This window comes from Microcaecilia unicolor, chromosome 1, assembly GCF_901765095.1.
Source record: "Microcaecilia unicolor chromosome 1, aMicUni1.1, whole genome shotgun sequence".
In the NCBI taxonomy this organism is placed as follows: Eukaryota; Metazoa; Chordata; class Amphibia; order Gymnophiona; family Siphonopidae; genus Microcaecilia; species Microcaecilia unicolor.
In genome coordinates this window covers 74,219,633-74,240,258 of record NC_044031.1, presented here as the reverse complement: position 1 = coordinate 74,240,258, position 20,626 = coordinate 74,219,633, and the positions used below count along the sequence as shown (strand labels likewise).

General features: G+C 43.3%; 1 protein-coding gene across 1 annotated transcript in view; it reads left to right on the top strand.

Annotated features, from left to right (window-relative positions):
* Positions 1-20,400, top strand: part of PAXIP1 (PAX interacting protein 1) — a 136,341-nt gene extending 115,941 nt beyond the window's left edge. Inside the window, exons 18-21 of the mRNA XM_030198453.1 lie at positions 9,786-9,920; positions 10,024-10,098; positions 10,210-10,269; positions 20,029-20,400. Of these exons, the coding sequence (XP_030054313.1) occupies positions 9,786-9,920; positions 10,024-10,098 (210 nt within the window). The 3' untranslated portion in view covers positions 10,210-10,269; positions 20,029-20,400. The remainder of the gene's footprint in view (positions 1-9,785; positions 9,921-10,023; positions 10,099-10,209; positions 10,270-20,028) is intronic.
* Positions 20,401-20,626: the final 226 nt, after the last annotated feature.

Sequence of the window (20,626 nt, the reverse complement as noted above, 5' to 3'; positions counted from 1 at the left end):
TGATTTCATTTAGATCATGTTTGAATGGGATGTAGATTGTGACGTCATCTGCATATATGTAGGGGTTGAGGTTTTGGTTGACTAGAAGTTTGGCTAAAGGTATCATCATTAGGTTGAATAAGGTTGGTGAGAGGGGGGATCCTTGGGGGACTCTACATTCAGATATCCATGGGGGTGATCTGTCCGCATTCGTTGTTACTTGGTATGATCTTGTGGTCAGGAATCCTTTGAACCATTTGAGAACTGTGCCGCCTACTCCGAAGTATTCTAGTATATGTAATAGTATTTCATGATTAACCATGTCAAAGGCACTGGACATGTCGAATTGTACGAGGAGTATGTTGTTACCAGTTGCAATTGCTTGTTTGAAAGAGTTCATTGCGGACACTAGAACAGTTTCGGTGCTATGATTTGATCGAAATCCTGATTGAGATTCATGCAGAATTGAATGCTTGTTTTAGGTATTCAGTGAGTTGTTTCGTCACTATGCCTTCCATGAGTTTGGTTATAAGTGGGATAGATGCTACTGGGCGATAGTTGGTTTGGTCCATTGTGCTTTTCTTAGCATCTTTCGGTAGCGGGATAAGTAGGATGTTTCCTTTATCCGTGGGAAAGAGCCCATTTTGAAGCCTGTAATTTACATTGTATTGTTTTGGAGTGGAGGAGTGGCCTAGTGGTTAGGGTGGTTGTCTTTGGTCCTGGGGAACTGAGGAACTGAGTTCGATTCCCGGCACAGGCAGCTCCTTGTGACTCTGGGCAAGTCACTTAACCCTCCATTGCCCGCCGCATAGAGCCTGCCATGAGTGGGAAAGCGCGGGATACAAATGTAACAAAAATAAAAAAATAAATTATAGTTGATATAAGTAGTGCAGTCAGACCATAATACTAGGCCAATACTAGAGTTACTTATCCCACAATCTGGCACTGATGTAAGTTCCAGGTCAGCAGGTGGGTGGAGCTAAACAGGTTGAGGAAAAATGTGCAGGAGATGTCGCAAGCACATCTAGGGAATACAGAGAGAGAGAGAACTGTTCAGCAGTCAAAATAATAAACATCAAGTAAGGAAAGGTGAGGCATCTGCAGAAGCAACTATTGTGTGCTGGCTGAGAGAGGTGGTGATTTCAGCATATATTCTCAAGGGTTGACTTCCTCTGCAGGGTTTTCAGTAACTCCGTAGGGTTTTTGAGCTCATTCAACCAGAGGTATGCAGCCTCCTGGGCACAAACACACCGTTTCCCCTGCTGAAATTTGCAGAGAAGCTACTTGATCTTTGCATTCTTTTTACAAGCATTGTATATGTGCATGTCTGGGAAGATGCTGGGGTCCTTGCAGTTGCAGTTTCATTATGCTGCCCATTCTGAAGGTTGCATGCTACATCCTGTGCATTATGGACTGGTCCGGTGGATGAAAAGGAAGGAAAAATTTGTTCTTAAGTTCTAATTTTCTTTCCTTGAGTCCAACCAGATGAATCCAGAGGCCTATTGTGTAATATCTTGTTTGGTTGTTCAATATGGCATGTGATGAAATTCCTGGAGGTCCTTAAGGATCTCCCATATAGTTGATTTCTTTTGGTTTAAGGACTCTGGATATTCTTCTTTCTACAGCTGTTTCTGGGAGGGAGATTTAGGTGATTAGTTGTTTTATTACAGGAATACTGAAGAGCTGAGTGCTGCACAGTTTCTCTAATAGGGCAGAGTTCATAGTGCTTAAGTGTCTGTCTCCACAAGTAACACTGCTCTTTATTTTTTAAACATGCTTAACTAAAAGGGCTATTCTCACTTGACATGCCAGGACTTACACGTGCGCTCTCATGCAGGCTTCCATGCGTTTTATAAAATGCTCCACATTCAGCAAGTCTTTTGCAAAATACATCCTAATTTGAATACCTCATTTCTCACATAGAAGACATAGAAAAAACTGGTGCCACTGACATCTGTAGATTTTGTAGAACTGGATACAGTCACTCATCTTGTGGCTGACTGTGAAGTTCTGATGGCAGAAAATCTCTATACAGAATGGCACAACAAGGGGACATGTCTCATCCATTGGAAACGCTCTACAACATTGCTGTGCCAGAAAAGCATTGGGATCATGACCCCGAAAGAATCATGGAGAAGAGGTTATGATCACCTCGGACATCTCCATTCTGACAGATAAAAAGTTGAGCGCCAGGAAACTGTACACAGTGGTGAAAGCAAAGAACAGCAATACGGCATTGATCTTAGAGGTGTCAGGCCCAAGTGAATACTCAATGAATCATATATAGAGAAAAAAGATCTTTAAGTATGAAGAAATGCAGTCTGAGACCAAGAAAATGTGGCAGAAGGATACAGAAATATTTTCCATTGTGTTGGGTGCCTCAGGCACCTGGATAAATTGCCTGTACAAGTAACATCTTATGAACTTCAGAAGAAAGCTCTCTTTGGCACAATGCAAGTACTACGGTGATAGCAGTAAATTTGAGAGACTGAGATCAAAGTCCACATACCCTGGCTTAGGAGTGAGGTTCATTACTGTCATGGTATGCACAAAAATAACCCATTTGGAAATATTCCCCCCCCCCCCCCCCCCCCAAAAAAAAAAAAAGGTTGGGCTCTTAGCTTTCTAGGTTTTGTGTGAATTTAATAATTAAATCCAAAACATTTGACGACGTTTAGTCTGATTTTTGCATGAATATGGCATGTTAGATATCATTTGGAATTACTTCCAGAAATGTCAACGAAGAGCTTTTACTGTAATTACGACTACTGTGCTCTAATTAGTACTTTAAACTTGTCAAGCTGGGCTTCTCCACTTGAACTCAATAGGTAAAAGCAGAATATGTGTCAAAAATTTTCTCCGAGGACAAGCAGGCTTCCATCTTCTCACAAGTGGATGATGCCAATCTGTGTCACCCGGTCCAGCATTTTGCCAAAGATAAAAAAATAGAGCTTTGTGGAGCATGAGCCGCACTCCACCATGCATGCTCGAGTGCCTTCCTGCCCGTTGTGCGAACGCGGTCTCCTCAGTTCTTTTTTTTCCGCATGAAGAGAATGTGCGCTTTGTTCTCACTTGCCCAGTTCTTGAGAGCTTTTCAGTGCCTTTCGGCTAATTTTCTCGTTTTTTCTTCTGGCTCCTTTATTTGGGCCTTTTTTCCAACCCGTCCTTTAATTTCTTTAGTTTCATTTTGCTCAGGTTTAAGTTTCTTCTTTTTTCCATCGTCATAGGGCCATTTTTAGGCCCCAACTTTGGTCGGGTTCTTCCTTTTTTTAGTTCCTTGCTCCTGTTTTAGGCACATCAAGTCATTTCATTTGGCCGACAAGGTTTTCCCAGCCATGTCCATGAAGACTTCCAGTGGCTTCAAGCACTGTACCGGTGCAATTGGACTATCTCGGGGAAAAGACACCCATTCCTGTGCCACCCTGCTAACTGTTTTCTCTGTCTTCGCATGAAAGGGAGGACCCCGGTTTCCAGAGAGGTTCAACGAGAGAGAGTTTTTGGAGCCACGTCCCGGTCCCTTGATTTCGGCATCACACCTGCATTGAAAGCGTTGGTAAGCATGGCTGTTTCGAGACCCTTAGACACTGGGAGGAGTGAGGCGTCAAGTGGGTCTCCACCTGTGTCAAGGCCTCCTGCTGTGCAGGCCCCCAGGGACTGTCCATTGTGGGACCCCGACCCCAAGGTGACATGAGGATTCGATGTTGTCCTTGGTGGCACGCTTCGGGCAAAGGCCAAGAAGCATTGTCATCAGTCACCCTCGACACATAGTGCCGGGAGCTTTGTGGCGTCGAAGGATTGCACACGAGAAGTGTCGGTGCTGGGAGGATCGCTCTCCCTCCTTACTGGAGGTGCTGATGTGTCTTTCTCAGCAGGAATCCAGGCCAAAGTATCAGCCTGCTTGTCTGACACTGCTGCCTGGATGTCTCAACCGCCATCTGAAACTAAACATGACCAAGACTGAGCTTCTTATCTTTCCCCTTAAACCAGCCTCTCCTCTTCCCCCATTCTCTATTTCTGTGGATAACACTCTCATCCTCCCTGTCTCATCAGCTCGTAACCTTGGGGTCCTCTTTGATTCCTCTCTCTCCTTCTCTGCACATATTCAGTAGACTGCTAAAACCTGTCGTTTCTTTCTCTATGATATCACCAAAATTTGCCCTTTTCTTTCTGAGCATACTTCCAGAACCCTTATCCACACTCTTATCACCTCTCACTTAGACTATGCACCTTTCTTCTCACAGGTCTCACACTTAGCCGTCTCTCTCCTTTTCAATCTGTTCAAAATTCTGCTGCACGACTTATATTCCACCAGTGTCGCTATGCTCATATTAGCCTCTCCTCAAGCCACTTCACTGGCTTCCTATCCGTTTCCGCATACTGTTCAAACTACTCTTATTAATTTATAAGTGCATTCACTCTGCAGTCTCTCAGTACCTCTCCACTCTTATCTCTCCCTACACTTCTCCACGGGAACACCGCTCACTGGGTAAATCTCTCTTAGCCGCACCCTTTTCCTTCACTGCTAACTCCAGACTCCGTTCCTTTTATCTTGCTGCCCCATATGCCTGGAATAGACTTCCTGAGCCAGTACTTCAAGCTCCATCTCTGGCCATCTTCAAATCTATGCTAAAAGCCCACCTTTTTGATGCTGCTTTTAACTCCCTAACCCTTACTCACTTGTTCAGTACCCTTATTTTATCATCCCCAACTTAGTAATTCTCTTATCGCTATTTGTCCTGTTTGTCTGACCTAATTAGATTGTAAGCTCTGTCGAACAGGGACTGTTTCTTCATGTTCAAGTGTACAGCACTGTGTATGTCTAGTAGTGCTATAGAAATTATTAGTAATAGTATCACCTGAGATCCTGCTCCCACGTTGACCCCAGCAGTTCTGCAACCGGCACCCCAGCTTTTCCCGGTGTTGGCCATCGATGAGCGCATCCAGGCCTTGCTCCCAGACACTGACACTGGCACTGCTTGTGGCCCTGGTGTTAATTGCCACCCAAGCCGGTACCCCCTCGATGTTGGTGGAGGACGCTTTGCTGGAATCAAACAGGAGCTGGTTTCTCCACGCCACTCTCAAGGGCATGGTTCTTCGGCATTGAGGCAGGTTTAGTCTTGGCATTCCCATAGGGAGATACTGTCCTATACCGAGGAGGAGCACTCATGGTATTCAGAGGAAGATCCCGGATACTTCTTCTCAGATGAGTCTTATGAGATTCCCTCTGAACTCTCACCTCCCCTGAAGGAGACTGTCTCTGCTGGAGAGCCTTTCATTTCCATCTTTTGTTAAGGAAATGTCTGATGCCATTCCTTTTCCTTTGGAAATGGAGGATGAGCCCAGGGCCAAAATACTTGAGTTCCTGGACTACGTATCTTCTCCTGTGGGGGCTGTGATTGCATCTCTCCACGAGGTACTCAAGCAAGTACTCGTCCAGAACTGGGAGTCCCCTCTGTCTGTCCCTGTCATGCCCAAGAGGATTTGACACCCTGTATCAGATCCACAGTGAATCTGGTTTTGTTAGGCCTCGGTTACCTCATAATTCCATGGTGGTGGAGTCCGCTGTCAAAACAGTCAGGAGTACTAGGACTATGCCTTGGTGCCCCCAGGCAGAGAAGCTAGAACCCTGGATTCTTTTGGGAGGAACATGTACCAGGCTTCAGTGCTCATCTCCCGTATACAATCCTACCACCTCTTTATGAGCGCCTACTTGCGAAACTCGGTGCGACAGCTGTTGGACTTAGGGGATGCGCTCCCACCGGAGCAGGACAAGCCTTTTCGCTAGCTGGTCAAGCAGCAGAAGGCATGTCGAAAGTTCTTGGCCAGGGGCACTTAGGGCACTTTTGATGTGGCATCCAGGATCTCTGAGTATAGCAGTGCACAGACTCTCATGGCTGCATGTTTCTGACTTGGAACATTCTGTTCAGCAGAGGTTGGCGGATGCCCCTTGTCGGGGTGGGAGGGGGGGTAACCTTTTTGGAGAGAAGGTTGAGGAGGTCACTGACTAAAACACACTATCATCTCTTCTTTCTCCTACCGGGTGCCTTCTGCATTCACCTCCTCATCTAGAAGGGTTTTTGGTAAGCCAAGGAGCAGTCCCTACTACTATTCTAGCGTAGGTATGCTCCTTTGGCTCGTCAGCCTTCTCGGGCTCAGCCCCAGCACGCTCTTTCACTTCAACAGTGTTCGCCTAAGGTCCCTGCTGCTCCCCAGTCAAAGCAAGGGATGAGCTTTTGACTCTCCAGCAGAGCATAGCCGCAGTAAAAGTGTCCGTCCCGGACGATTTGCCGGTTGGGGGGCAGGCTCAAATTTTTTCACCAATGGTGGCCTCCTATAACCTCCAACCGATGGGTTCTCAATAGTCTGTCTCGGATTCAGTTATCATCTCAAACCTCCAAATTGCCCACCGAGAGCTCAGTCATTCATTTCAGCATAACAGGTACTTGCAGAGGAACTCTCCACCTTTCTAAAGGCCATGTGGTCAAACCCATTCCACAAGGGGAAGAAGGGGTAGGGATTCTTTTCCAGCTACTTCCTTGTACAAAAAAAAACAGGGGATGCATCCCATCCTAGACTTAAGGGCTCTGAATAAATTTCTATGCTGAAAAAAGTTCAGGATGGTTTCCCTAAGCACCCTTCTCCCAGTGATTCAGAAAAACGATTGGCTATGCTCTCTGGACTTAAAGGATGCATATACTCGCATCCTGATACTTCAAGCCCATCAGAAGTATCTTTGATTTCGGCTGGGAACACATCATTCCTGGTACCGCTTGTTGCCTTTTGGCCTTGCGTCAGCTCTCAATGTCTTCACCAAATGTCTAGTGGTAGTTGCAGCATTGCTACGCAGACTGGGAATCCTACGATTGGCTAATGAAGAGCACCTCAGAGGATGACTGTTTGGGTGCTCGTTTTAAAATACCCCAAGTCCCATCTACACTCTGTCCAGTGATTGGAGTTTATAACAGCCCCACTCGACACACAGAGGGTTAGAGCCTACCTCCCAGAGACGAGAACGGACAATCTTGTCTCGCTGGCATCCAAGGTTCATGCCTTTCAGCATGTCACAGCTTGGCAGATGTTAAGATTGCTGGGCCACATGGGTTCCCCAGTATATATCACACCCATAATATGTCTTCACATGAGATCAGGTCAGTGAACCCTAGCTTTTCAGTAGTATCAAATCATGGGGATTCTATAAGATGTCATTCAATTGGCCCCAGAGCTTGTACATTCTCTTCAGTGGTGGACAGTTTGATCCAATTTGACTCTGGGACTTCCATTCCAAATTCCTCAGCCACAAAAGTGCTGATGACGGATGCATCTTTCCTGGGATGGGGATCTCACATATATTTGGCTTCACGAGGAGCTTGGTCCTCCCAGGAAACAAATCTTCAGATCAACCTCTTGGAGCTTCGAGTGATGTCGAACGCTATGTAGGCTTTCAGAGATCGTCTGTCTCACCAAATTGTTCTCATTCAAACAAACAGTTTGTAATGTATTACACCAACAAGCAGGGGGCACTGGATCACACCCTCTGTGTCAGGAGGCCGGCTGGATGTGGCATTGGGCTCGCCAACATGACATGTTCCTTTGAGCCACTTATCTGGTGGGCGCAAACAACACCCTGGCCGACAGCCTGAGCAGGATAATGCAACCGCACGAGTGGTCTCTCAGTATGGGCAAGGCCCCGCAATATCTTCCGAGTGTGGGGCACCCCTTTCGGTGGATCTTTTTGCCATTGAGATCAACCACAAGGTCCCTCAGTTCTGTTCCAGGCTTCAGGCCCATGGCAGATTAGCGTCAGAAGCCTTCCTCCTCAATTGGCAGACAGGTCTTCTGTATGCATATCCTCCAGTATCTCTAGTGGGAAAGACTTTGTTGAAACTCAAGCAAGACCGCGGAACCATGATTCTGATCATGCCGTACTGGCCGTGGCAGATATGGTTCTCTCTTCTTCTGGAATTATCCTTCGAAGAACCATGGAGATTGGAGTGTTTTCCGACACTCATCTCAGCAGAACGAGGGGTCGCTTCTACATCCCAACCGCCAGTCTGGTTCTCACAGCTTGGGTGTTAAGGGCCTAGAATCTGCTTCCTTGGGTCTTTCAGAGGTTGTCTCCTGAGTCTTGCTGGCTTCTAGGAAAGATTCCACTAAGAGGTGTTACTTTTTTAAATGGAGGAGGTTTGCTGTTTGGTGTGAGCGCAAGGCCTTAGATCCCCTTACTTGCCCTACACATACCCTGCTTGAATACTTTCTACAATTATCAGAGTCTGTTATGAAGACCAACTCCGTAAGGGTTCACCTTAGTGCATATCAGCATGTAGAAAGTAAGCGCATCTCTAGACAGCCTGTAGTTGTTCGCTTCATGAGAGGTTTGCTTTTGTCAAAGCCCCTGTCAGACTTCCACTAGTGTCATGGGTTCTCAACATCGTCTTAACCCAGCTGATGAAAGCTTCTTTTAAGCCACTGAATTCCTGCCTTCTGAAGTACTTGACCTGGACAGGTCGTTTTCCTTGGTGGCTGTTACTTCAGCTCGTAGGGTCAGTGAGCTTCAGGTCTTAGTAGTGGATGCATCTTATACTAAGTTTCATCACATCAGAGTAGTCCTCCGCACGCACCCTAAGTTTCTGCCGAAGGTGGTGTCAGAGTTCCATCTGAACCAGTCGATTGTCTTGCCAAAATTCTTTCCCCAATCTCATGTCCATCCTGGCGAAATCAGCTTGCACACCTTGGATTGCAAGAGGACATTGGCCTACTGCATAGAGCGGACAAGGCCCTACAGACAGTCTGCCCAGCTTTTTGTTTCTTTGATCCCAACAGGAAGGTGGGTGCCATTGAGAAACGCACCATTTCAATTTGGATGGCAGATTGTATTTCCTTCGCTTACGCCGAGGCTGGGCTGACTCTTGAGGGCCATGTCACGGCTCACAATGTCAGAGCCATGGCTGTGTCGGTAGCCCACTTGAGGTCAGCTTCCATTGAAGAAATTTGCAAGACTGTGACGTGGTCTTCAGTTCATATATTCACATCACACTACTGCCTTGAGCAGGATACCCAATGTGATAGTCATTTTGGGCAATCAGTGTTGCAGAATCTGTTTGAGGTCTAGAATCCTAGGCCTGTTTTATTCTGTTCCAGGCTGTACCCTCATTTAGATTGTATATAGTTTCAGGTTAATCTATGTTATGTGCTCGCCGTTGCGAGGCCCAGTTGACCAATGTTTGTTGTTTTGGGTGAGCTTGAATGCTAGGGATTCTCCACTTATGAGAAGATTGAAGCCTGCTTGTCTTTGGAGAAAGCGAAGATACTTACCTGTAGTAGGTATTTCTCCGAGGACAGCAGGCTTCATATTCTCACAATCCCTCCTCCCACCTCCCCTTGGAGTTGTCTCCTTTGTTTATTTTTACTTTATTTTTTGCTTTAGTATTAAACTGAGGAGACCACATTCGCATGACGGGTGGGAAGGCACTCGCGCAGGCACAGTGGAGTGCAGCTCGTGCTCCAGAAAGCTCTAGTTTTAGCTTTAGCAAAATGCCAGGCCAGGCAATGTAGATCGGCATCACCCAGTTGTTAGAATATGCAGCCTGCTGTCCTCGGAGAATACCTGCTACAGGTAAGTATGTTCACTTTGCAGTCATTGGAAGTTTAAAGCAGTATGTTAGATGTATATAGATGGCTGGTTAATTATTCCGAGTTTGTAACAGTACCACATGCATATTCTAAAACATGTATAAATTATATATATAATATAAAGTCACATTTGTTCTTATAACTGTAGAATTTATGTATCTTTATTTTCTTGTCAGGCGAAGTATTTTTATATCACTCCTGGAATTTGTCCTAGTCTTTCAACTATGAAAGCTATTGTGGAATGTGCTGGTGGAAAGGTTTTGTCAAAACAGCCATCTTTTCGTAAACTTATGGAGCACAAGCAAAACAAAGTATGCACAATTTTATTTGATTATTTTTATAACAAAAGACACAATTTCAAGCCTATTTCGTAGGGGAGCATATTTTAATAATGGTCTACTTTTAATTCTTTAGAGTCTGTCTGAAATAATCTTGATTTCTTGTGAAAATGACTTCCATTTATGCCGGAATATTTTGCCAGGGGTATAGGTATGTGTACTCTGCTAGTATCACTTTTGTTCTTATTCTTCATTCTTACTTATGTGTTTTTTGTGAACAGTTGAATATATACATTCATATATGTGTTACTTCTTCTTTTAGATGTCCATAATGCAGAGTTTGTTCTGACTGGCGTCTCACCCAGACACTGGACTATGAATCATATCCTTTATATATAGGGAAAGGGAAGTGGGACTTGATATACCGCCTTTCTGAGGTTTTTGCAACTACATTCAAAGCGATTTACATATATTCAGGTACTTATTTTGTACCAGGGCAATGGAGGGTTAAGTGACTTGCCCAGAGTCACAAGGAGCTGCCAGTGGGAATCGAACTCAGTCCACTGCAGTAACCACTAGGCTACTCCTCCATAATATTAAAATTAAAATTATATGGTTCTGTATTCAAGGTGTATTACAGGTAACTTGAGAAAAAGTGAGCTGTAGTGAACATATCTATTCTAATCTAATCTTCATGAACAGAGGAATAAGTTTAGTCGTAATGGAGCAGTGGAATCATTTTTAACTGTTAAGATAAACACAAGCCCCAGTTTCTCAGAGACCAAAAGGTTTTTTCTGAACATGTATAGAAGTTCCTACAAACATGACTGCCTTTGTAGTTCCTCAGGTTTATTTTTCAAAGCTTCTTTGCAAATTATTTTGTAAATTTTAGACTTTATATCTGCATCCCACTGCCTGTAGTAATCCAACATCATAAAAAAACCAAAATTAAATAATGGAATATTTTAAATTTAGTGTTGCATCTCCTTCCATTCTGTTGATCTCACTACTGAGGTTAACCTTTCCAACTCTCTCTTCTTCATTGTTGCATTGCCATCAGGATTTAAAATGCAACCATGTAGATCCAAAATGTCTTTCTCCGAGGACAAGCAGGCTGCTTGTTCTCACTGATGGATAATGCAACCTCACGAGTGGTCTGTCAATTCGAGAGTGGTTCGCAAAATCTTTCGTGGGGGCACCCCCTTGGTAGATCTTTTTGCCACTCAGACCAATCACAAGGTCCCTCAGTTCTGTTCCAGACTTCAGGCCCATGGCAGACTAGCGTCGGATGCCTTTCTCCTGCATTGGGGAAAGGGCCTCCTGTACGCGTATCCTCCCATACCCTTGGTAGGGAAGACTTTGCTGAAACTCAAAACAGGACCATGGAACCATGATTCTGATCGCTCCATTCTGTTCCCTCGTCTTCTGGAGTTGTCCTCCGAAGATCCGTGGAGATTGGAGTGTTTTCCCGACCCTCATCACACAGGACGAAGGGGCGCTTCTGCATCCCAACCTCCAGTCTCTGGCTCTCACGGCCTGGATGTTGAGAGCGTAGACTTTGCCTCCTTGGGTCTTTCTGAGGGTGTCTCCAGAGTCTTGCTTGCTTCCAGGAAGATTCCACGAAGAGGTGTTATGCTTCCAAGTGGAAGAGGTTTGCCATCTGGTGTGACAGCCAGGCCCTAGATCCTCGTTCTTGTCCTGCACAGACCCTGCTTGAATACCTTCTGCACTTGTCTGAGGCTGGTCTTAAGACCAACTCTCTAAGAGTTCATCTTAGCGCAATTAGTGCTTTTCATTACCGTGTAGAGGGTAAGCCGTGAGAGCCAGGGACTGGAGGTTGGGATGCAGAAGCGCCCCCTCGTTCTAAGTTATGAGGGTTGGGATAGCAGGCAATGTTCTGTTGTAGAATAGGAATTGGTTATTGGACAGAAAACAGAGAGTAGAGTTAAATGGCCATTTATCTCATGGAGAGGGTGAATAGTGGAGTGCCATAGAGATCTGTACTGTGACCGGTGCTATTTAACATATTTATAAATGATCTGGAAATCGGAACGGTGAGTGAGGTGATGAGTTTTCAGATGACACAAAACTATTCAAAGTTGTTAAAACACATGCGGACTGTGAAAAATTGCAGGGAGCCTTTAAGAAATTGGAAATTGGGCATCCAAATGGCAGATGAAATTTAATGTGGACAAATGCAAAATGATGCACATAGGGAAGAATAATCTGAACCATGGGGTCCACCTTGGGGTTCAGCACCCCAGAAAAAAAATCTAGGTCTTGTTTTAGACAATATGCTAAAAGCAAAAACAGAGAGGGTCCAAATGTACACAAAGCAAAGTAATACACAAAAAAAAAGCACAAAAGAGCCCCAGAACTGGAAACAATGATGCAATCTTAATGGACTGGACCCAACATGGGCCATGTTTCGGCACACAACAGCACCTGCCTCAGTGGTCAGTATCGATCTCCTTAAATATATTAAAGGAAAACGGGGTGTCCTTGTGCACAAATTGCCTATTATCAAGCAGATTACATCGGTGCTTTCAACTGCTTAACTCTTTGAACTACGAACTAATCACTCATTAGATGTCCAACCACAACAGAAAACCAGAAAGGAGAACAAGAAACACAAACAAAGGTCAACTAACGAAAATTAACACAGTCTCACTAACAGAGGACAATCATTTACCAATACCAGTGGGATATGGAACGTCAGATCAGTGGTAAACAAAACAGAAACATTAAAGGACTAAATAACTGATGAAGACCTTGTCTGATCTTTCTTAACTATACGTGATCCATGGTAAAGAAGGCTATTGTTCTGGATCTATGCCCACCAGGCTATAAAATCCTTCAATGGACCAGAAAGGGGAAAAGAGGCGGAGAGATCACATTGATCTATAGAGCCTTTCTAATGGTTGGTTTGGTCTATGAATCAGACCGGGGCAACTTTTAGTACTTGGTTGAGACATGTATCTAGCATGCAGTAAGCGGCGAAGAATTTCCTTGTGCTTCTATCTCATTTGTGTGTTGTGTGAAGCTGGTCCATGTTCTGTCTGGGGCTTCTTCTGGAGGGTGTCTTTTGGGATTGGTGTGAGTAATATATTGCCTTTTTTCTTTGGGAAACAGCCTTCCTGAAACATGTAGAGGTGGTTTGGTCTAGGAGTGGCCTAATGGTTAGTGCAGCGGGCTTTGATCCTGGCAACCTGTGTTCAATTCCCACTGCAGCTCCTTGTGACCTTGGGCATGTCACTTAACCTTCCATTGCCCCAGGTACAAAAACTTAGATTGTGAGCCTTCTGGGGACAAAGTACCTGCATATAATGTGTACAGCGCTGCATACATCTAGTAGTGCTATAGAAATGATTAGTAGTAGTACAATAGGCACTTGCATGGTAATTTCATTTTTTACATGCATCCGCTACATGTGCCCGAAAATTATCGGCAGGCAGCACTAACCGGGCAGTAATCAGCAGTATGTGTGCTGATGATTACCGCCTGGTTAACATGTGAGACCTTACTGCTAAGTCAGTAGGTCTTGGGCCCAAAATGGACGCGCACCAGTTTTCATTTTGACACATGTCCATTTTTGGCCCCCCCCCCCCCCCCCCAAAAAAAGACTTTTTTGCAGGTGCGCTGAAAAGTGGACCTGCGTGTGTCCAATACATGCGTCTACACCAGCGCAGGCCATTTTTTTTGGCACACCTTAGTCAAAGAACCCTCTAAAAGCTCAGTGAACTGCCATGTCCATAGTCTGCTATTGTGACAGACATGAGGAAACTGCTTGCCCCGGGATTGGTAGCATGGAATGTTGCTACTAATTGGGTTTCTGCCAGGTACTTGTGACCTGGCTTGGGCACTGTTTAGAAAACAGAATACTGGGCTAGATGGTGACCCGGTATGGCTACTCTTATGTTAGTACATTCTAATGTGCATTTAGTAAACAGTCCTGCTGCATAAAATGAGATCTGCAGTAATGCATAGCACTGTGTGTAGCGGTTGGACCGCCAGATGACGAGGAGTAAAAGGAGGCAATCAGGGAAGACAAAGCCATAGCGGAGAGATTAAATGAATTCTTTGCTTCGGTCTTCACCGAGGAGGATTTGGGAGTGATACAGGTGCCGGAAGCTGACGAGACGGAGAAACTTAATGAATTCTCCGTAAACCTGGAGGATGTAATGGGGCAGTTCTACAAACTGAAGAGTAGCAAATCTCCTGGACCGGATGGTATTCATCCCAGAGTACTGATAGAACTGAAAAGTGAGCTTGCAGAGCTATTGTTAGAAATCTGTAATTTATCCTTAAAATTGAGTGTGGTACCGGAAGACTGGAGGGTGGCCAATGTAACACCGATTTTTTAAAAAAAGGTTCTAGAGGAGATCCGGGAAATTATAGACCGGTGAGTCTGACGTCGGTGCCGGGCAAAATGGTAGAGACTATTATTAAGAACAAAATTACAGAGCATATTCAAAAGCATGAATTAATGAGACAAAGTCAACATGGATTTAATGAAGGGAAATCTTGCCTCACCAATCTAGGACACTTCTTTGAAGGAGTGAACAAACATGTGGATAAAGGTGAGCCGGTTGATATTGTGTATCTGGATTTTCAGAATGCGTTTGACAAAGTACCTCATGAAAGACTCCAGAGGAAATTGGAGAGTCATGGGATAGGAGGTAGTGTTCTATTGTGGATTAAAAACTGGTTAAAAGATAGAAAACAGAGAGTAGGGTTAAATGGTCAGTATTCTCAATGGAGAAGAAAGGAAGTGGGGTTCCCCAGGGCTCTGTGCTGGGACCGCTGCTTTTTAACATATTTATAAATGACCTAAAGATGGGAGTAACTAGTGAAGTAATTATTTTCTGATGACACAAAGTTATTCAAAGTTGTTAAATCGCAGGAGGATTGTGAAAAATTACAAGAGGACCTTACGAGACTGGGAGACTGGGCATCTAAATGGCTGATGACGTTTAATGTGAGCAAGTGCAAAGTGATGCATGTGGGAAACAGGAACCCGAATTATAGCTACGTCATGCAAGGTTCCACGTTAGGAGTCATGGACCAAGAAAGGGATCTAGGTGTCGTCGTTGATGATATGTTGAAACCGTCTGCTCAGTGTGCTGCTGCGGCTAAGAAAGCAAATAGAATGTTAGGTATTATTAGGAAAGGAATGGAAAACAAAAATGAGGATGTTATAATGCCTTTGTATCGCGCCATGGTGCGACTGCACCACGAATATTGTGTTCAATTCTTGTCGCCGTATCTCAAAAAAGATATAGTGGAATTAGAAAAGGTGCAGAGAAGGGCGATGAAAATGATAAAAGGGATGGGACGACTTCCCTATGAGGAAGGCAAAGGCGGCTAGGGCTCTTCAGCTTGGAGAAAAGGCGGCTGAGGGGAGATATGATAGAGGTGTATAAAGTAATGAGTGGAGTTGAACGGGTAGATGTGAAGCGTCTGTTTACGCTTTCCAAACATACTAGGACTGGGGGCATGCGATGAAGCTACAATGTAGTAAATTTAAAATGAATCGGAGAAAATATTTCTTCACTCAACGTGTAATTAAACTCTGGAATTTGTTGCCAGAGAATGTGGTACAGGCGGTTAGCTTAGCGTAGTTTTAAAAAGGTTTGGACGGCTTCCTGAAGGAAAAGTCCATAGACAGTTATTAAATGGACTTGGGGAAAATCCACTATTTCTGGGATAAGCTGTATAAAATGTTTTGTACTTTTTGGGATCTTGCCAGGTATTTGTGATCTGGATTGGCCACTGTTGGAAACAGGACGCTGGGCTTGATGGACCCTTGGTCTTTCCCAGTATGGCAATACTTATGTACTTACGTCTTAGTGCATGTTTATTTATTTATTTACTTATTGCATTTGTATCCCACATTCCCCCAACCATTTGCAGGCTCAATTTGGCTTACATAGATTTGTTAACATTGTCTTTCAGGATATCAGATCAGATAAAGTTAGTAATGTGTTGCGATTAGGAAGGAAGAAAAGAAGAAGGAAGAGAGTGATTAGGGTAGTTATAGAAGGTAAGCATTCATATTGAGTCGGTTGTGGGGGTGACTTAGTGAGGCTGTAGGTTCTCATTGTCGGCCTTGTTGAAGAAGAATGTCTTCGAGATTTTCGAAAGATAGTTGTTTCGTTGATTGCTTTCAAGTCTGTTGGTAATGCATTCCATAACTGCGTGCTCACATAAGAGAAGGTAGAGGCATGCATCAGCTTGTATTTAAGTCCTTTGCAGCTGGGGTAGTGCAAGTTGCGAAATTTGCGGGATGATCTTGTGGTGTTTCTGGGAGGTAGGTCTACGAGGTCTAGCATGTAGATTGGGGCGTTTGCGTGGATGATTTTGTGTACAATCGTGCAGATCTTGAACGTAATGCGTTCCTTAAGGGAGCCAGTGAAGTTTCTCTCTTAGGGTTTTGCACTTTCATATTTAGTTTTTCCAAATACGAGTCTGGCGGCCGTATTCTGGACAGTTTTGAGTTTTTTGATCTTTGCACCGACGTACAGTGCATTGCAGTAGTCCAGATGACTTATTACCATTGACTGTACCAGGGTACGGAAGATGTATCTCGGGAAGAAAGGTTTTACTCTTTTGATTTTCCACATGGTGTAAAACATCTTTTTCGTCGTGTTTTTCACGTGGGTATCAAGAGTGAGGTTTCGATCAAGGGTGACTCCAAGAATTTTCAAGTTTTGTGAGATAGGGAGGGAGCAGTATGGTGTGATTATGGTGGTGAAGCTTTTTGTGTTATGTTGTGAGGTGAGTACAAGACATTGTGTTTTTCAGCGTTACGTTTTAGTTGGAATGCATCTGCCAATGTGCATTGTTTGGAGGCTTTGGTTGATCTTGTTGGTGATTTCATTTAGATCATGTTTGAATGGATGTAGATTGTGACGTCATCTGCATAAATGTAGGGTTGAGGTTTTGATTGGCTAGTAGTTTGGCTAGAGGTGTCATCATTAGGTTGAATAATGTTGGTGAGAGAGGGGATCCCTGGGGAACTCCACACTCAGGTTTCCATGGGGGTGATCTGTCCGCGTTCGTTGTTACTTGGTATGATCTTGTGGTCAGGAATCCTTTGAACCATTTGAGAACTGTGCCTCCTACTCCGAAATATTCTAGTATATATGTATTAGTATATCATGGTTAACCATGTCAAAGGCACTGAACATGTCGAATTGCAGGAGGAGGATGTTGTTACCAGTCGCAATTGCCTGTTTGAAAGAGTTCATTGCGGACACTAGTACAGTTTCGGTGCTGTGATTCGACCGAAATCCTGATTGAGACTCATGCAGAATTGAGTGTTTATTTAGGTATTCAGTAAGTTGTTTTGTCACTATGCCTTCCATGAGTTTGGTCATGAGTGGAATCGATGCTACTGGTCGATAGTTGGTTAGGTCCATTGTGCTTTTTTAGCATCTCTCGGTAGCGGGGTGAGTAGGATGTTTCCTTTGTCCTTGGGAAAGAGTCCATTTTGAAGCCTGTAATTTATGTGGTTTGAGAGGTCTGTTTTGAATTGTTTCGTGTGGATCTTATTAAGCTGTTAGGGCAGATGTCTAGTTTGCATTGCGATTTGGCGTATTTTCCGAGCCAATGTGAGATTTCCTTTGATGAGAGCATGTCAAAGTCGGTCCATGATCGGTCTGCTGGGCATTCTCTGGGTTTTGGGTCTAGACATTCAAGGATATTTGTGTAATCCATTGTGTTGGTGGGTATCATGAGTCGGAGCTTTATGATTTTTCATTGAAGTATTTTGCCAGGTTGGTTGCTGATGGGGTGTCCTTGGTAGTATTTAGAAGATTGTTTACGAGTGAGAAGAGTTTGTGTGTATTTTTTTTTTGTTTTTTTTTTTTTTTTTTGTTACATTTGTACCCCGCGCTTTCCCACTCATGGCAGGCTCAATACGGCTTACATGGGGCAATGGGGGGTTAAGTGACTTGCCCAGAGTCACAAGGAGCTGCCTGTGCTGGGAATCGAACTCAGTTCCTCAGTTCCCCAGGACCAAAGTCCATCACCCTAACCACTAGGCCACTCCTCCACTTGTTGGTTTTATTTTGGTTTTGTAATAGGTCCTTTTAGTTTGATAGTGTATTTGTATTTTCTTTGTAGTTGTTTCCAGTCTTTGTGTGTGCTTTCGTCTTTTTACTTGCTCCATGCTCTTCTGACCTGTGTTTTAGTTCTTTCAATTCTTCGTTAAACCATGGTATTACTACTACTACTTAGCATTTCTATAGCGCTACAAGGCAAATTGAGTTTTTTCTGTGTGAGATTCTGGTTTGAAGTGGTGCTATATTGTCTAGTATTGTTCTGCATCTGTTATCCCAACTTGGAGAAATTGGGTGAGTCTGTAGGTATTGTCCGTTCGTCAGTGTAGAATTGTTGCCAGAATGTTAGTGGGTCTATTTTGCCTCTCGTAGTATATGTTTGTTGTTTTTGTTGTGTCTTTTTTGTTTTCCAGTGGAGGGAAAGGTTTGCACTGTAGTGGTCGGACCATGGCCTGGCTGTCCATTTTGTGTTTATTAGTGTGATATTTGGTTCTGATGAGAATTTGTGGGAAATGATATCTAGTGTATGTCCTTTGTTATGGGTGGGTTGTGTATTTGGCCAGTGCAGCTCCCATAGTTGGAGGAAGTCCTTGCATTCGCGTACATTGCTTGAGTTGGTGTCTTCAAGATGAAGATTGATGTCTCCTGCTATGAGAAGGTTCTGGGTGGAAACACAAGTATTTGATATGAAATCCAGAAAGTGTGATTGTGACTCTTGCCAGTTGCCGGGGGTCTGTAAAATAAGATCAGGTTTAGGTGATCACGTAGGTTGGAGTGGTTGATTCTGACTGATGCTATTTCGAGTTGGAGAAGAATAGATTCTGCTGTGTTGTGATTGTGAATTGGGACTTGTAGATTATTGCTATGCCTCCTCCTCTTTTTCCTTTTCTTGTCCTGGGTAATTTTGTATCCTGGAGGACAGAGCTCTAGAATTATTGGATCTTTGGAGTCATGGATACAAGTTTCGCTAATAAGTAGGAAGTCGAGATGGTCAGCTGTAATCCAGTCGGTTAGTATTGTGGTTTTATTAACTGCCGATCTGGCATTGATGTATCCTATTTGTATTTGTTGGTGGTATTCAGTTGGGTTTGAGGTAGTGATAATTTTTATCAGCTGTCTGTCTTCTTGATGTGTAAGTTTGTTATGTCCTTTTGTTCCTTTCTATAAATGGTGACCGTGGCTGGTGGGTTTTTTGTGGCATTGTTTATTTGTTTGGATAAGCATGTTGTATATGGGTTGTGTGGGTTTTGTGAATTGTGGGAGTAGTATTGTCTATATTAGGGGTTGTGAGTGCGTGGTGGGTTAAGGAGAGACAGTAGGTAATTAGGAGTAATTTGCTGAGGTTCATATAAGTGTTTGTATATTAATATGTGTGTCTAAAGCGTTAGAGGTTATTCGGTTATTGTAATGTGGTAATGTCATTAGCCCTAAGTCTGAAAAGAGCAAAAAAGCACAAGGAGCCTTCAAGAATAGGAGGCATCAATCAGTGCTTTATTAAACAGACCCAGTATGTGTGTACTATCTTCAAATGTATCAGTCATTGGGGAGATACAGTCTTACTATAAAAGCTAACAGATCTTTGAACAACAAAGACACCTAGAAATGACATTTTGTTGGTTCAAGGAAGTTCAGAATACATGGGAGCACCACTATTTTTCTGCGCTTCATGCCATTTGTAGACATCTTTGTTGTTGAAAGACCTGTTAGTTTTTATAGTAAGACTGTATCTCTCCACTGATTGATTGGTACATTTGATGATTGTCTCCACACTAGAACCCGGACGCAGGTGGTTTCACCAAAAATGTACTGTATCGGTTCTGCTTAATTAAGAACTGATTTGACACCGCCTATTCTTGAAGTCTCCTTGTGTTGGTTTTTTTTTTTGTTTTTTTTTTTTGCTCTGTTTGGGTGTACTTTGGATGCCCTCACCTACATTTCCTATTAGTATTGTGTCATGTTTTTTAACAAATCAGTATTATATAATATATATAAATTATTTTATTAGAAACAAAAATTTTGACAAAACAGTATTATAAATATGAAGATATTTCACGTTTAGGTTTCCTTAACAATCTCACATATAAGTTCACATGATTGAAAGTGCCTTATGCTTTGGATTCAAAGAGTGTTAATTATGGACATTCAGCCAGATAAAGCAAGTCTATTTCCTGCAGACATTCTTCTCCTCCAGCTATGTTCCTTGGCTGATCAGCAAGATGAAGCAGGAAAGCAAAAATAAACTGCATCTTTTTAGGATGTGTAATTTTGTTATAATGGAAACATAAATTATGTTTTGTACTATATTGTCATTTTAAAATAATTCCCGTTAGGTTTGATTGATATATTCTGGTTTAAAATGTTGTAAAATAACTATGGTACTTAAAATAAATTTGCGTTAAAAAGGGCTACTATCTTATAAATTATGTATGTTGAAAATGTTTTGTACTATGATTTTCTACACTTAATATTTTGCCCAAGTTTTAAATAAATGTACTTTTTGGAACACGTATCAAGATTTTTTTTTTTTAAGAATTATATAAAAGAATTCTTTAAATTTTGAGAAATTACCTGAAAAGACCCCGGAGGAGCGCAGCGACATGAGAGGCGAGAGGAGGAGCGGCTGCAGAGCCGACAACCAATGCCTGATGGCTGTCTGCGGTACCGCGCTTGATGTTT